General features: G+C 47.0%; 1 protein-coding gene across 1 annotated transcript in view; it reads left to right on the top strand.

Moving 5' to 3' along the window:
• The first annotated feature begins 1,711 nt into the window (after positions 1-1,711).
• Positions 1,712-17,141, top strand: part of LOC135243835 (serine/threonine-protein kinase TAO2-like) — a 29,551-nt gene continuing 14,121 nt past the window's right edge. The window contains 11 exon segments of the mRNA XM_064315907.1: positions 1,712-2,161; positions 11,182-11,322; positions 11,932-12,003; positions 12,121-12,222; positions 13,978-14,023; positions 14,471-14,567; positions 14,661-14,774; positions 14,862-14,953; positions 15,683-15,776; positions 16,472-16,553; positions 16,648-16,815. Coding sequence (XP_064171977.1) covers positions 11,191-11,322; positions 11,932-12,003; positions 12,121-12,222; positions 13,978-14,023; positions 14,471-14,567; positions 14,661-14,774; positions 14,862-14,953; positions 15,683-15,776; positions 16,472-16,553; positions 16,648-16,815 — 999 coding nt within the window. The 5' untranslated portion in view covers positions 1,712-2,161; positions 11,182-11,190.

Below are 17,141 nucleotides of genomic sequence, written 5' to 3'. Positions count from 1 at the left end.
TTTATCTCACGTCGATTTGAATATGGTCTGAAATAGTTTCCATGACTTTATCTCAACGACAGAGAATGTTTTGGTTAAAGGAGTGTCTGCAAAGGTAATGTCAACTGAAGTTGGCCTTACAGCTATGCTGTTGACCTAAAGGATACGTTCCACCTCTCTGGCTTATGGCTGTAACATGAGTCAATGTTTGATCAGGTGGGCATTTGGATAGTGTGCAAAATCTGGTATCTCACAAAAGACATTGTTCTGAATTTGAATTAACTCAGCTTCCCTGGACTAAACAATTATATTTACGCTGTAAATATCATATTGCTCAAATATCAACCACAATTCTCTACACATGGCCCATACACTTATAAGAAGTATGTATGTGGTAGGAGGGACTGTAAATATCTTTCTTCAAAGTATAATACTTCTACTATTAATACTACCACTATGACTACTTAGTAAGATTACTACCACAGGTGGAAAGTCCAGGGGTCAGAAAGTAAAAGTCCTGCCATGTGTTTCTTCCACCCATGAGCACAGCCAGCTGATTCCACTAATTAGTTCCACCTCCTGGCAGGTGACTGGAATGAAATACTGGGGAGGACTTTTACTCCCTGAACCTGGATTTTCCACCTCTGATTACTATGCTGCTGGTACCACTGGCACCATGTGAGGGGTGTCAAAATATCAGACGACCCCACAATAATTATATTGGGGCAGCACTAACCTACTTCAATATTCAGGACAATGCTCAGTGAGACATACAGTATACAGTGTCAGACAAACAGCAAGCGACATACATAATGAGCATAAATCTGAAACACATTGCCAAAATATGACAGTAAACATGACACTATTTCTTTAGCATATCAGACAGACGGTGTTTAATAATCATACATTAAAAAAAGATAATTCACAACACAGTGCTTGTGTGGAGTTACGTAGAAATACAACCAAATACCATGAAAAAGAAGGAATGGAAGAAGGGACAATACTTACTTATCCAAATACTATACATTAAGGTAGGTTTTCTTTTGTTACCTCCTTAAGAAATGTTGCAACCTAACCAAAATAGTAAAGCCCCCTCTGACCCCACAAACACGTCATGCCCCACATCAAAATAGCAACAAATGGGACTGGTTCATGGATATTCAAATCGGGACCTGGTTTTATTTTCCCCCAGGTAACCAACTGGACAATTAGTGCTGCTGATTGACCAGGCTGTATTCACAACTGACCCCCAAGGAAAGGGAGGGTGGACAACCAGCCGAGCTGAACAGGAACCAAATAGAAGTTGCTATTGATTACTGAGTGATCGGCCCTGCTCACGGAAACCATGTCCCCCATAGAGCACATAAGATCATACAGTACAAGTCAGAGTTGGATTTGAACTACCAATTGTCTTACAGTCCCTTGTTTTCTTTGATGAGGGATGGTCCCTAAATTAAACTGGGTAGGAAATAAATGATGAAATGCATTTAGTCAGGAAGATGTTTCTGATGTGAGGTGTTAAACAGACCGTTGATTATAATGCAACTTTTTAAACACTTCTTGGTGTGGAATGTGTGTATTTAGCAGGTCTATAGCAAGCTCTACAAAAAGTCTTATACAATTGTCACCTTATCTGGTAAAATTAGGAGTCGACCTTCTCAACATGGCGTATTATTTTAGTTGTATTTACTTTTCAGGAAACACTCCTTTGACGGCCTTGACCTTCTTTCCGGTTTCCGGCCGGCTCCCGCCCCGTGTAGCCATCTTGAATTTCTGAACAAAAAAACAGGGTGAGACAGAAAGAGACAGATAAAAACAGAGAAATTCTCTGTATATTGTATAACATAAGCGTGATGAAAAAAGACGGATGTAAGGAAAAAATATGAAACAACGTGACGCGAGCGAGGGAGCACATCGGCCGCGCCTCGCTTTAAGACTGAGAACTGCTAGCTTGTCAGCTAGCTGCAGATAGGGAGAGATAGCTAGTTAGCTTTAGCCAGAAGGCTACAGTGACTAGAAGAATTCATTTGTAGAAGGGGGCGAGAAGAAGAAAAGCCGTGGAAATGGATCGTATAGATTGAGTATAGTCGTACCGAAAAAGGACAGGAGACGGAGGATCGTAAAGAGAGACGGGGAAAACGATTTATTGGAATCGTAGCGAGCGGGATCGCTGTGAGCCGCGGTAAGTCAGTGGCAATCTTTTCAGGGTAGCTAGCTTGCTAGCCGATTGTGGCAAACGGCATAGCATATTCAGCTAGCAAGCTAAATACTTATACAGCCGATTAAGCCGCTAGCTAACAGCCGATACTGAATAAATACAGCTAGCCAGGCGGCTAAACTAATTCACTAGCTGCAAATTAATAGTTTGCCCAGTGTAACGTTCAGTTAGCTAGCCACATGTTTTAGGTTGCTAGCTAGAAAATCATTTAACTGTTTACCGTTTCAACCACCAATTCAATTGTTTTAGCTAGACTAGCTTGTTTCTGACTGCTAACTTTGTTATTTAAACTAACGCAGTTAGCTGAGATGAAGAGACAGTTAGCTAGTGTTGGCAGTTCGCTAGAGCAGCTGCTGGTTGGCTAACGAAGTCTGCTGGTCTATGACGGCTAGTTTAGGTTGTGGTTCTTGAATATGTAGCCATCTAATGTTAATTTACTGTTACTGTTAGACAATTTAGTTTACAGGCTAAATGGCTACCGAGCTATACCACTATTATGTAACGGCAGACACCAGGCATTTGCAGCTAGACGCATATACGAGATATCTGGCGAGCTTGTCATCGTCAGTTACACATCGTCCCACATTTGCAGAGTGGATTGACCAGATTTTCTTTAGACTAGCTAAATTTAGCCAACGTTTCACCCCCTCTCAATTTAATTGCTAACGAACCAAGACTAAGCGGCGTTTGCGGTACTGTTGCATTAAATGTTTTTTCCCCGGGGGCGTTTATTAATTTGTCTGTCATTCTGTCTACATAAGTTAAATGGATTTAGTTTATTTTGCTGTATGGTGTAGCGTTTAATTAGTTAGCTAATCTAACGTTTTGAGGGCTGGTAGTGCTGCGATAGCTGGCTAACGGCAGCGCGCTGTGTTCTGGTTTTATGACCGAGGCACTCGCGAATTGAGCTTTGTTAGCTAGCTTTGTCCTGAACTGAAACGGCTAGTCTAAGTCTGTACACGTAGTTCAGTCTGAATATCTTGTGGAAATCGTATTGCTTATACCGGCTTAAGTCTGTGTAAGGCCATATTCCAGTCAACGTGGGCTGGGCAGCCGCATTCAACACCATTGTTTGCAGCTAGATAACGTTAGCTCAGCGTCTTTAACGTTACCTTTCAACCGTCGCTATTTTACATATTCGTTCAGCCGTTATTTCCAGCATCTGCGATATCTGACCAGCTCCCTGTGCTTATTAATATAGTTTCCTATGGCTAATATGTATTTGGATCCATGTTGTTTAGGCGTATCATGACAACAATTGTCTCTGTAACACAAGACAATGGTCGATCTTTATTTACGTTTTGTAATTGATCTCTCTTCATAATAAAACCAACATATCTTACAGATCTTGCTGTTACTGTATATCCGTCTGACGTTTTATTTTTCAGTCTGTGTTTTATTGTTGGTGGAGACCGTTGGCTGGCGTCCATCAGCTGTACGTCTGCCTTTGAACCTTACATAATAAAGGCGGTGTTCTGTGTCTTGTTGAACGTCTGCCGTTCATTTTTTGCATCTAAATAATTTTCCCGTGGCTAACAGGAAGATATGTAGTAATGAGAGAGACTCCCATTGCGGAGCTGTTGAATCTGTTTTTCCGGCCGACGGTCCTACAGAACGGACTCTGGGTATTTCCGCCTGACTTCTTTCTGAGTAGGCATCTTATGCAGAAAAGACAACATTTCAGTTTACTTTGCGGGTAACGTTCCTAATGCATTTTCAGTGCACGCTGCAGTCGATACTGGGCATTTAAGTTTGGTTTTGCATACCCTATGCAGGGTTTCTCCTGGTTCAGTATCAGACAATAACACAATCGAACAAAGCTGATGCCTTAATCAAAATCACTGTGTGCTCTACCTTCTTGCCCACGCACCACATCTATCTCTATTTGAACATAACAAGAGGCACAGCAGTTTGGCAGACTTATGTAAGTCCACAGTATATCAGTGAATACATTTAGTACAGGTAGAAATGTATTGTGATGTGGGTATCAATTTATTTTTACATTTTTTATGCCATATCCTCATAATATCACTTACTGTGATGCTACAGTAATTGAGTAAGGAATGCCTGTCATTTGATAAAGACAGGGCTCCAGAGTGTGGTCAGTTGGTCACATTTTGCGACCAGTTCAATTTGCAGCGCGGTCAACTTTTTAAATGGATCGCATCAGAGCAAGTTGCTGAATTTCTGGTCAGATAAACATTTTTCACTCTTCACTCAATCCTAAAAGTTTCAATCTGATGCAGATGTTTGAGGTCATTGATTCAGGAAAATATTGCACGTGGGTAAGATGCAGCATCCCTTGTCTTTGCAAAGTGAAGCGGTTTCTTGTTCTTGATTCAGTGTTCTTGTCTATCAGAGTCATCTCATGACGTTATGCATTGTTAACAGAGCTTACTAGCTATGTTAGCCGTGTCTACCCTTCACCTTGGTTTGTTGTTTTATGGTGCTACTCACTGTTAATATATCACAACAAAACTATCATTTTTTTTAAAAAAATGTGGAATTTCCAATCTCACCTGAATTTGGATTGTCCAAATCATGAACTATGTACAAGCAAGCTCATAGACGTCCCCTGCCGCCAGCTTTGGAGAATGAAGACCAACCGCGGCTCTCCAGCCAGCTGCTTCTTTTCACACCGCGGCCACGCTCGCGCACAGAGCCGGGTCGGAGGGGACCTATTCATACGCGAGCTCAGAGAGTGCTGGCCACGGGCCCCCGGACAGCCAGCAGGAGTCCCCCGACCAATGAACAATGCTACACACCCCCCTACCGACCGTGTCCCTCCCGCATCCCTGAGCGATGCCTAGCCAATTATGGGTCGCCCCTGTGGGGCCGCCGGCCACTGGCATGGGACGGATTCGATCTGAGACACAGCGCTCGCACAAAAGCAGCACTTTTACCCGAGTACCCAGCGGCCCAATGGAAGGCTGTCTCGGCAACTGAATGGATGTTCAAGTCCGCGTTTTCCTGCTAGCCTTCTAGAAGCTACCCATTTCATCATATTGGGAGCTACAGTCCAGTCACTCAAAAACAGAAGGTCTGGCTGTGTCTTACTGTGAGCTACCTGACAGCGCAGGCGCACAGAGATAACAGGGTGGGTTGAAGGGGGAAAAAAAAGTCCAAACCAAAAGGAAAATTATATACAAGCAGAACCAAATTTGTCAGGGGGGCCTTCAAAAAAATTTTTACCCTACGGGTGGCTGACCAAAAAAGTTTGGGAGCCACTGTCCGAGGGTAAGCTCTGCATACAGTACCTGAGGAAGTTCTGTATTTAAAAACTGCATTCAGCTCGCTAGCCAGCTAATTAGCCAGCTAGCTAACTGTAGCCTTTCGGGGCTTACACCTTTATTACCCCATAGGGGTGACATAGCTCAGGAGGTAAGAGCGGTTGTCTGGCAGTCAGAGGGTTGCCGGTTCGATCCCTACCCTGGGCGTGTCGAAGTGTCCCTGAGCAAGACACCTAACCCCTAACTGCCCTGGTGAATGAGAGGCATCAATTGTAAAGCGCTTTGGATAAAAGCACAATATAAATGCAGTCCATTTACCATAACAGCAGGTTAAATGAAGCACAGGCGGAGTAGCTCTCTTCTTCGTGGCCTTTGCCTTGTCTCAGAGGATGTTAGCGCTTTTCGCACCGCTGTGGCACTGGAGCAGTGGCACCTTTACATGGTGAAATGATCCGCGATGTGCAACGCTTTTTGAAATCGGCTTTATTATCAGACACGACTGTGGACTGTATAATGATAATACCATGCACTAGTACCCGGGCGACACTTCGAATATTCATAGTCAAGCTAAGTGCAGGATTCCCGTTCCCTGGGGAGTGGGTACTGGCTTGTAGTCTGACAGTTGGTCGGCCAGATCACCCAAGTTCCCCCCCCCCCCCATTATTTTTAAGCTATTTTTCATTTAAATGAAGCTGACCATCCATACTAAAGAGTGTCGCTGTGTATTCATCAAGCAAAGCAGAATGTAGGCTGTGTGTTGTGAGACTACATTCCAGTTTTTTTCTGTCTCGCTCGATAAGAGAGGTCCTGGAAGAAGGGCGCGCAGGTAAATAATAACAGGGGAGGAGTGTCGCCCTACGGCCGTAGGGCCCTTCTGATGCCAAAAAGCAGCGCAGGCACCCAAATTGGGAAGAACCGATTGTCACGCGCGCATGCACGGCATGCTTGACCTGTGAGTCATGAAAAGCATTCGCCCGTCGCGCCAGGGTCTTGTCCCGAAACGCCGCATTGCTTTGATGCCGGAGTGACGAAATCACGCCCAGCCGGCGCGGCAACATTTTTGAATGTCGTCATGGCTACTAAAGCTGTCAAAAGTGCCATGAAATTGAGTTTGAGTATTAGCTTTCGTAATTAGTTAGAGTTCGAATATCATTTGCCTATAATTCACAAAAATAAGCCGCTTATTGTCAGGCGCAATATGCACCTGACGCTTCCTCTAAACTGGCCTGCGCGTTATTTTCCACAAGCGGGCAGTAGAATAGAGGACATCGGTGAAATTTCCTACTAGGTTACTACATCTGGGGCCTCATTTATAAAACGGATTTTAGATCAACTGTGTGGCGCGTACGTAGAAAATCACGTCAAAGTAGTGATTTATAAAATTTCAACATGACTCGATTTGACCGTGGAAACGGTTGTGGCTCTACGTCAGGTCTTCACTTTGCGTATGCACGCAAGTTCGTTTTGTAAATGAGCCCCCTGCAGTTTCTATAGCCTCATGCGCAAATGAATAAAGCACTTTTTCGTGGATATAATTTGCCTCAACTCAGCATTTATCCCTGTTCATTTCTTAACACAAAAACTATTCAAATGGCTAACTGTAGCCTAAAACAACATAAATGACTTACTCTGTTTAGTTTGTTTAACTTCTTTCATCATCCAATTTTATCAAAATCTTCAGAACAGAAAGGAAACATAGCCTGCCATGGGAACATTATTTAGCCTAAACTGTTAGCTGACCAGATCTGTTGAACGAAGTGAAAAAATAGTGGCTCGCGAGGCTAGCTGATCAGTAACGTTAGGTGTCAGCTGAAAGTATCACGGAGGTTATTGGCAAGGAAAACCAGACGATCCACTTGCTCTGGATCCAGGGCAGAATGTTTTTTGTTGACAGAGAAAGTAACGTTAGCACAGGAAATGAACGTTGCGTGCATGAACGTGATTCGCCGCATGACATTTAGCCTGTATATTCATGTTAATTACAAAACACGGGATCCAAAACTAATATTCAAATGCTCAACTTTAGGTTTAAAAAAAAAAAAAAAAGATTTTTGAATAGTTTTCGAACTTCAAATATTTTTTGACAGCCCTAATGGCTACCGTGGCATTCTCTACGCAGGAGAAACACTGTCTATTGGGGTGACGCTTTCAATGCAATTATAAACCACACCTGCGTATGAGGAATGGCCAGCATTGTTAAGAGTGTCAGTGAACTGTATACAGATGGTTTAGTTGTGCTTGTGCTGGGCCATATTTAATCTTCGACTTGCTTTCTTTTACAAAATTCGTTTCGCAGGGTTGAAACTTTTGTGAAATATGCGACACAGTGCGTGTTTTTCTTCACTGGTGATTCCCAACCGACAGCCATTCAATACTGGGACAGTAGTGCTTTGAACTTTGCGCATCTAATGTCCTGTATCTGAAAAGGTTCTCGAACTTGTACATCTCACACAGGAGTTGTGGGTTTTGTGTGTACGGGTTTTATGTGGCTGGTTATGCCTCTGCTAATATGCTATGTCCCGCATGTGTGCTAGGCTCCCCCCCCACAGTTTTACACTGAAGAGCTTTCAGGGCACCCTATAGGACAAGCAGCCTGCGGTTGTTATCACACTCGTGCTTTTCACAAAGGGGTGCATTTTTCATGTCCCAGACGCCGCCGCATTCAGTAAGGATGCCGAAGCTTCGTGTAATTGTGACGGTCTTGCATACTTTACTGGTTTTAGGCACTCCCTCATGGACTAGGCCGAAACAGCTTTGCGAACAAGCATTACATCATTTCCTGTTGCTGTCCATTGAACTACAGGTCCAAAATGCACCAGTGACATCAGTGCATCCTGGTTATTAATGTCCATAATTTAATTAACTCACACATTTTGTATCTTAAGTGAATGACTGAAGTTGGACCAAATAAGACCTTTTGGCTGCTATATTATTTTGTAACTCAGTTTTTAATAATTAATTTAATGAGAATCTGCATGTAAGTCTAGTACATACTTTATAAACATCTGTAACCGTGTAACTTGTTTTTATACGTTTTCCTTATCTGAAATTCTTGTTCAGTATCCTGTGACAGCACAGTAACCCCCCAGTCTCTGTGCCGCATACAGCACAGTCACCCCCCCAGTCTGTGCCTCAGACAGCACAGTCACCCCCCCAGTCTCTGTGCCTCAGACAGCACAGTCACCCCCCCAGTCTCTGTGCTCAGACAGCACAGTCACCCCCAGTCTCGTGTCTCAGACAGCACAGTCACCCCCAGTCTCTGTGTCTCAGACAGCACAGTCACCCCCAGTCTCTGTGCCTCAGACAGCACAGTCACCCCCAGTCTCTGTGCCTCAGACAGCACAGTCACCCCCCCAGTCTCTGTGCCTCAGACAGCACAGTCACCCCCCCAGTCTCTGTGTCTCAGACAGCACAGTCACCCCCCCAGTCTCTGTGTCTCAGACAGCACAGTCACCCCCCAGTCTCTGTGCCTCAGACAGCACAGTCACCCCATCTGTGCCTCAGACAGCACAGTCACCCCATCTGTGTGCCTCAACAGCACAGTCACCCCAGTCTCTGTGCCTCAGACAGCACAGTCACCCCCAGTCTCTGTGCCTCAGAGCCAGTCACCCCCAGTCTGTCTCAGACAGCCAGTCTCCCCAGTCTCTGTGCCTCAGACAGCACAGTCACACCCCCAGCCTCTGTGCCTCAGACAGCACAGTACACCCCCACCTCTGTGCCTCAGACAGCACAGCACTACCCCAGCATCTGCCTCAGACAGCACATCATCCATCTGTGTGCTCAGACTGCACAGTCACCCAGTCTCTGGCTCAATGCAATCATCGAACTCTACGACATCATCTCGTGATGAGTGCACAGATGGAACCTTTTTTTTTTTTTTTTTTTTAAGTCTGCTGTTGTCCTCTGTCCCTGCCTATGCATAGCTGAGTCTTCCTCAGCGCTCACAAAGCTGTACACTTCATCTTATTCATGTTCTTCGGTTTGATTGGCGGTTACAGTTTGCTATATATAGCTGCGATGCCTACGGGCTGGCCTGGCTTACAGACGGTCGGATTACGGATTCCAAATCCGATTGGTCACGGCACATCAAAGCCATCTCAGGCCACTCGTTGGTATTGCAGGGACTTGGAGGAAAGTGGGAGATGTGCCCTCCAGCTGGGCAAATATGGACGACAAAGCAGAAATTTTCAGAATCCAGCCTATTGGTTTTCTGCTGTTAGTGGAACTTCTGCTGAGGAGCTCTGCACATAGCTGGGTCCAGCGGGCTCGTGCGAATTAGCGTGCAGGACCCTGAATCGCAGGGAAGTGCTTGCTTCCCGGTGTCTAATCTCAGAGGCCATAAATCTAGCAACCCAATCATAAATCTTTTTTTCTGAAGCTAAAAATGTATTCAGTCATTCTAATTACAGGGTGTGGTTTGTCTGTTGTTGTCTTTTTTTAGTATGCAACTTCCCAAAACTGCCTTTACAGATTCTTTCGGAAAACTTGGCAGATGTTGTGTGACCACTTGTTTGGTCAGGTCGAGGCTTAAGATATAATACAAAATGGGGGGTGGGGGCACGAGTCCAGGTCCAAATGCACTTCAGAACAAGAGGCCAGTGCAGGGATGTTGTGTTGCGACCATCAGCAACAAAATACAGTCCCAGTGAGTGAAGGTGCGGTGTCCGTTTCTGTTTGCAAAGCAGTTCCGCACGGGATGGGCCTCACCCGAAACTGCGCGATGCTGGCTATTTCCAGGAATGAGGTTTATAGATGCGGTGCGATAGACGCCTGAATGTAGGTGTGAATGTAAATTTGAATGTAGATGTGAATGTAGATGCCAGGAGATTGGGAATGCAGTTCGGAAAAATCCAACGTAAGAAGTCCTTCTGTGTAATATAAATGCAAGAAACACGGTATAACTTAACTTTATTATTATTAATAAAGAAATGAAGCGACGGCTATGTTACTGTGGGTTTTACACTCAAACAATGTTGTTATTTGTTGTGTGGAGATTTTTTGGATTGCGATGTGTACTCCCTACCACTAGGGAGGCGCCCTCACGTATGAGCTGGGTATGTTAACCCTAGTCTGTACGGTAGATGAAGAGCAAGCAGTAGGGAAGCCATTGAGTTCCATTGAGTTTGATTCTTTTGGGGATAAAATAAGACATTTGAGCGTGAATATTAACGTTTATTTTTGAAATAAAAAAATAATACATTGTGTCTTTATTGCAGCCGTCTTCCTTTCTACACGGGTTGTGTTTGACCAAAGATAAATCTCGCATTTATTTAATCTGGCTCGGTGAAGTCGTTGCAATGCTGTTTGACCGGACAGGGCACTGCCACTTCACCCTTGGGGCTATTTGAAAAGATCTCTTTTTTGTGAGCCTTATTTAAACAAAAGCATTATGAACGAGTTGACACGAGTGGTATGCAAATAGCCTACGCATACACGGCAAAAAGTTCAAAATGCGCGAAAATTCTATTGCATCCATTTTAGGTACATATCTATTTTTAGGTACACCTTTCGTTAGGACGTGAAATTGGCACGCACTTTAATCCGTTTGCCGTGCATGCATTCTCTCCTAACACTTAAGTCAACACCTGATTATGAAAGTGCACTGTACATGGATATGAAAAGCCATTTCAAATTTTCATGTTAACATTTTTTTTCTTCAGCTGCATATATATGCATGTGTTGATCCCTGACCCCCCCCCCCGTGTCTGTGCGCATGGACCCGTTTGACCTTTGACCCCCCCCCCCCCCCCGCAGGCGCTGGCCATGCCATCGACCGCGCGGGCGGGGAGCCTGAAGGACCCTGAGGTGGCGGAGCTCTTCTACCGGGACGACCCCGAGAAGCTGTTCGCCGACCTGCGCGAGATCGGCCATGGCAGCTTCGGAGCCGTCTACTTCGTAAGAGCCCCCCCAACCCCTTCCGCAATCAACGAGAGCAAGAAACGGAATGAGGGACGAATAGAGCGAGAGAATGGCCGGAGGGAGAGATGGGCGGAGATGCTCGGCCTCCTAGGCAGAGAAACGCCCGCGGACAGTCCCACGTTTCTCTCGCTAGGCCAGTTGTGCATGCGAAAGCGTGTCATTGGGTCCATGATAACGTGCTATTAACTGGCTCGCTGTCCACGCGAGACCAGTCTAAGTTAGGTAGGCCTCTCTTTAGCACAGGTACTGTTGTCCGAATGTTTGCGCAAACTATACGAGCCTTTTAAGCGTCCTTAAGTCTGTACCTGTGGTCATGTGTACACTTTTTAGGTTTTTATGCTCTTGTTAAATTATTTTCAATTCAGCTGTCATTAGAGGTTACCGTGCCTACAAACGTAATCAAGCAGCTGGTTGTTTTTTTCACAATCTTTGGTCATTTGTTTTGCCATTTTTAAGCAAGTTAGCAGTTAGCGCTTTAAAGTTCGTATAGGGTTTGATGTAGGGGAGGTGGTGGTTGTCCAGGGGTTCCAGGCTTCCTTTGACCCACCCCCCCCCCCCCTCTGTGTCTGCCCCCCCCTCCCCCAGGCCCGAGATGTCCGCTCCAACGAGGTGGTGGCCATTAAGAAGATGTCCTACAGCGGCAAGCAGTCGAACGAAGTGAGTGTCCCGGTTCAGCGCGCAGCCCTCGGCCCGGGCCGTGCCCGGCGGAGCCACCGTGTGGCGCTGTGGCGCTCGGCGCCTCCCGCTCTGACCCTTTCTCCCGTCTCCCTGCAGAAGTGGCAGGACATCATCAAAGAGGTGAAGTTCCTGCAGAAGCTGCGTCACCCCAACACCGTGGAGTACCGAGGATGCTACCTGAGGGAGCACACCGCCTGGGTATGTGTGCTGGCACGGGAGGGGCGCGCGTGTGTGTGTGTGTGTGCGTGTGTGTGTGTGTGTGTGTGTGTGTGTGTGTGTGTGTGTGTGTGTGTGCGCAGGTGTGTGTGTGTATGTGTGTGTGCGCACATGTTCAGGTATGTGTCCTGGCACGGGGGTCTGTGCGTGCGTGTGTGCGTGTTCAGGTATGTGTACTGGCACAGGTGTGTGTGTGTGCATGTTCAGGTTTGTGTGCTGACACAGGTGTGCGGGTGTGTGTCTGTCAGTGTATGCGCACATGTTCAGGTACGTGTGCTGGCACGGGGGTGTGTGCGTGCGTGCGTGTTCAGGTACGTGTGCTGGCACAGGGGTGTGTGCGTGCGTGCGAGCGTGTTCAGGTACGTGTGGTGGCACGGGGGTGTGTGCGTGCGTGCGTGCGTGCGTGTTCAGGTACGTGTGCTGGCACGGGGGTGTGTGCGTGCGTGCGAGCGAGAAGGCGCGCGTTTTCAGGTGTGCCAGATCCTGCCTTCAGGGTACGCGCGGTTATGTGTGCATACATGCATGTAGGGGTACATATATATGTGAGTGTGTATGTGACCCAAAACAAGCTTGAGATGCATATCTTACACGCATACAAAATCATTATCTCATCTAAATTGAGTTGCCAGAATCGCATTCCTGAAGATCAAATCTACCATTTCTCCTAAATTTCAAAATTCTAATTGTTACGTATATGTGAAATTTTGTTAAATATTGGGACTAGTTGGTACTCCACAGTCTGACAAATGAAAGAAATATCTTTGGCTCGTCGTAAATGTTGACTCAGACAAAACGCAAACAAAAGGTTTGAGTGTTCAAATATGTTGGTCATTGATATGGTTTTTAAGATGGAGATCATACTTTATTGGTCTCTGTGTAATGTAATACTGATATTGTAGTGTTATAAAATATCCTTGTTTTTATTGATAGAAACAGCTGTACTTTCTTCTGTTGTCTGAAATTAGTCTTTTTTTTCTTCTTCTATGGTAGATGCCTCTGTGCCTAGATGCTCCACGTGATATGATATAGTTGTTTTGGATTTGTTCCTCTTCCTGAAACAGTCTTAGACTAGTACTGTACATGTTGTGCTTTGCTATATATGGCACATGGGATTTCCCCATGTTGGATATCTTGTTGTTTATTTCTCAATGACAACACTGCTGTGTGTTGCCTTCATTATTCCGTCAAGCTAGGCTAACGCTGGTGTTTGTCAGTAAATTGTGTTTGTTGGTGTCGTCCGAAAGCTGATTCTACACAGCTAATGTTTATCGTTGCCAAGGCAACTGGTCTTTTTGAAAAATAATCATTTGATTTTTATGATTGGTGGCTGCATACTATAACTACCTAACCAATCTCTTAAACAGGCTGACTACAGGTGTGTGAGGCTCAGTACAGGTGTGTGAGGGGCTCAGTACAGGTGTGTGAGGCTCAGTACAGGTGTGTGAGGGCTCAGTACAGGTGTGTGAGGGGCTCAGTACAGGTGTGTGAGGGGCTCAGTACAGGTGTGTGAGACTCAGTACAGGTGTGTGGGGCTCAGTACAGGTGTGTGAGGGGCTCAGTACAGGTGTGTGAGACTCAGTACAGGTGTGTGAGATTCAGTTCAGGTGTGAGCAAAACTGAGGGTTTTACTAATCTCTCTCTTTCTCACTCTGCCTCTCTCCTTCGATTTCTGTTTCTCCCTCAATTTCTTCCCACCCACCCTTTCTCTCTCTCTCTCTCCCTCTCTTTTTCTCCCAGTTGGTGATGGAGTATTGCTTGGGTTCTGCATCAGACCTCTTAGAAGGTGAGTAAATAGAATTTTGCAGTGATGACGCCTTTTTGTAGGCCAGCCAGGACATTTCTTCAGCCATGGGTTCCCTTGTAGATTTCCAGTGCTTTTTTTCCCCACAGGGACTTCGTTTTCTGCCTAAAATAAGGTATCAATGGGTGTAATTTATCTTGTTAAACAAACCGTGAAACTCTTAGGCTCGCGTTGACCACAGACCTTATTTCCGGCAGAAAACTAAATGCCCATGGGGGGAAAAAAGCATTGGAAATCTGAACGAGGGAACCCATGGCTCAAAAATGTGAACTTACTTCCAGGTATTAGGACTACAAGCTGTAACACTGTATTAGGGGGTGTTCACGGGCGGCTTTTTAAAAAACAAAACAAACAAGTTTAAACGTTTTTCATTTGTATCAACGGGTTTAAGGTTTGCAAATCTTGACACAGAATTTTAACTCCGCCCAGTTCACAAGAAGCCGCTGCAGGAAGTGGAGATAGCCGCCATCACCCACGGCGCGCTGCAGGGGCTGGCGTACCTCCACTCGCACAACATGATCCACAGGTGAGCGTCGCGCGACCCGCCCCCGCCCGCCTGCCTCTGCTCCAGAGCCAAAATGGCGGCGTTACCTCCTCTTTCTCTCTCTGTCCGCCTCAGGGACGTCAAGGCGGGGAACATCCTGCTGACCGAGCCCGGACAGGTGAAGCTGGGGGACTTTGGCTCCGCCTCCATCGTCGCCCCCGCCAACTCCTTCGTGGGCACGCCCTACTGGTGAGCGCTGAATTGCAGTCCATTTACTGAACCGAGTTAAAATGTAATTGGCCTTGGCCCTGACCCTCGACCTTTGACCCTTTGCAGGATGGCCCCGGAAGTGATTCTTGCCATGGACGAGGGCCAGTATGATGGCAAGGTGGACGTCTGGTCCCTCGGTATTACCTGCATAGAGCTGGGTGGGTATGGGCCGTGTGATGACACTAGGTTAACCTGTGGGAGTGTGGTGTGGTTCGCACACGCTCATTTAGACTGTACAAGGATTGATGCGAAGGATGGAGGACTTTAAGCTCATGTAGACCGTGCAAGGTCAGATGGGAAGGATGGAGGGTTGGCTGGGATATATAGCCAAAAGTATTAAGTGTACATGCAAGTTATACTTGTCTTATACAATACATTTATTAGACCACACTTTGAGTATTGTGTACAGTTCTGGGGACCGTACTACAAGAAGGATATAGAGGCTCTGTAAAAAAGGTTCAAAGAAGGGCAACCAAATTGATTCCTCTTATGGAAGATTAAAGTTATGAGGAAAGACTTAAGATGCTTAATCTCTTCAAGCTTAGTAAAAAGAGACATAGGCTTGATTTGATTGAGGCTGTTCAATTTTTAACGGGGATTGACTAAGTGAACTACAAGAGATTCTTCAGGTCGAATACTATTAGTAGAACTAGGGGACGATTTAAGCTCATGTAGACTGTGCAAGGCCTGATGGGAAGGATGGAGAACTTTATGCTCATGTAGACTGTGCAAGGCCTGATGGGAAGGATGGAGGACTTTAAGCTCATGTAGACTGTGCAAGGCCTGATGGGAAGGATGGAGGACTTTAAGCTCATGTAGACTGTGCAAGGCCTGATGGGAAGGATGGAGGACTTTAAGCTCATGTAGACTGTTATCTGTCCCCCCAGCGGAGAGGAAGCCTCCTCTGTTCAACATGAATGCTATGAGTGCCTTATACCACATCGCCCAGAATGAGAGCCCCATCCTGCAGTCCAGCCACTGGTGAGAGCCCTGCGTCACCCATCTCACCCTCCTCTTCCTCCTCAACACGCCCATATCACCCTCCTCTTCCTCCTCCACACGCCCATATCACCCTCCTCTTCCTCCTCAACACGCCCATATCACCCTACTCTTCCTCCTCCACACACCCCATATCACCCTCCTCTTCCTCCTGTCTCCCCTCCCCCGCACGCCCGAGCCCTCTTCTTCTTCCTCCACACGCCCATAACCCTCCTCTTTCTCCTCCACACGCCCATATCACCCTCCTCTTCCTCCTCAACACGCCCATATCACCCTCCTCTTCCTCCTCCACACGCCCATATCACCCTCCTCTTCCTCCTCAACACGCCCATATCACCCTCCTCGTCCTGCTCCATATGCCCATTACCCTCCTCTTCCTCCTGTCTACACCACACGCCCCGAACCCTTCTCTTCCTCCTCCACACGCCCATATCACCCTCCTCTTCTTCCTGTCTCCCCTCCCCCACACGCCCGAACCCTCTTCTTCCTCCTCCACACGCCCATATCACCCTCCTCTTCTTCCTGTCTCCCCTCCCCCACACGCCCGAACCCTCTTCTTCCTCCGGTCTACACCACACACCCGTAACCCTCCTCTTCTTCCTGTCTCCCCTCCCCCGCGCGCCCGAGCCCTCCTCTTCTTCCTCCACATGCCCATAACCCTCCTCTTCCTCCCCCAGGTCGGATTACTTCAGGAACTTCGTGGACTCCTGCCTGCAGAAGATCCCGCAGGACCGGCCCACGTCCGACGTGCTGCTCAAGGTAAAAATCCGCGACCGCCCCGCCGAAAACGTGGCTCGGCTGGGTTGGCCCCTTGGCGGTAATTAACACGCGCGTGTCCCTCCCCCCTCCTCAGCACCGCTTCTTGTGCAGAGAGCGCCCCCTGTCTGTGGTGCTGGACCTGATCGCGCGCACCAAGGACGCGGTCAGGGAGCTGGACAACCTGCAGTACCGCAAGATGAAGAAGATCCTGTTCCAGGAGACGCACAACGGCCCCGCCCCCGAGGGCGGGGAGGAGGAGGAGGTGCTGCTCTCTCATTGGTTCCTCTCCCTTTTCGGGATTCTGTCCGTTTTTTCCCCCCGTGTGCTGCTTTCCCGTTGCCGTAGCATTGAGTTGGTCAGAGTTCGGTGATAACCATTTAGCACTGGGTCAGTGTTGTGTTGTGTTGTATAGGACCTAGGGGGACCTCAACTCCATGTTTTTGTGTGTACGTGTGTTCGTGTGTGTGTGTTCGTGTGCGGGTCGTGTGTACGGTTGTAGTGTGTGTGTGTCGGCGTGTTACGTGTGTACGTGTGTGAGTTCATGCGTCCTGTACGTGGTGTGTGTGTGTGTGTGTGTTTGTGTGCGTG

This window comes from Anguilla rostrata, chromosome 17 (genome assembly GCF_018555375.3).
Source record: "Anguilla rostrata isolate EN2019 chromosome 17, ASM1855537v3, whole genome shotgun sequence".
NCBI classification, from domain to species: Eukaryota; Metazoa; Chordata; class Actinopteri; order Anguilliformes; family Anguillidae; genus Anguilla; species Anguilla rostrata.
The sequence above is the reverse complement of the archived record's forward strand: the minus strand, read 5'-3'. Positions and strand labels throughout refer to the sequence as shown.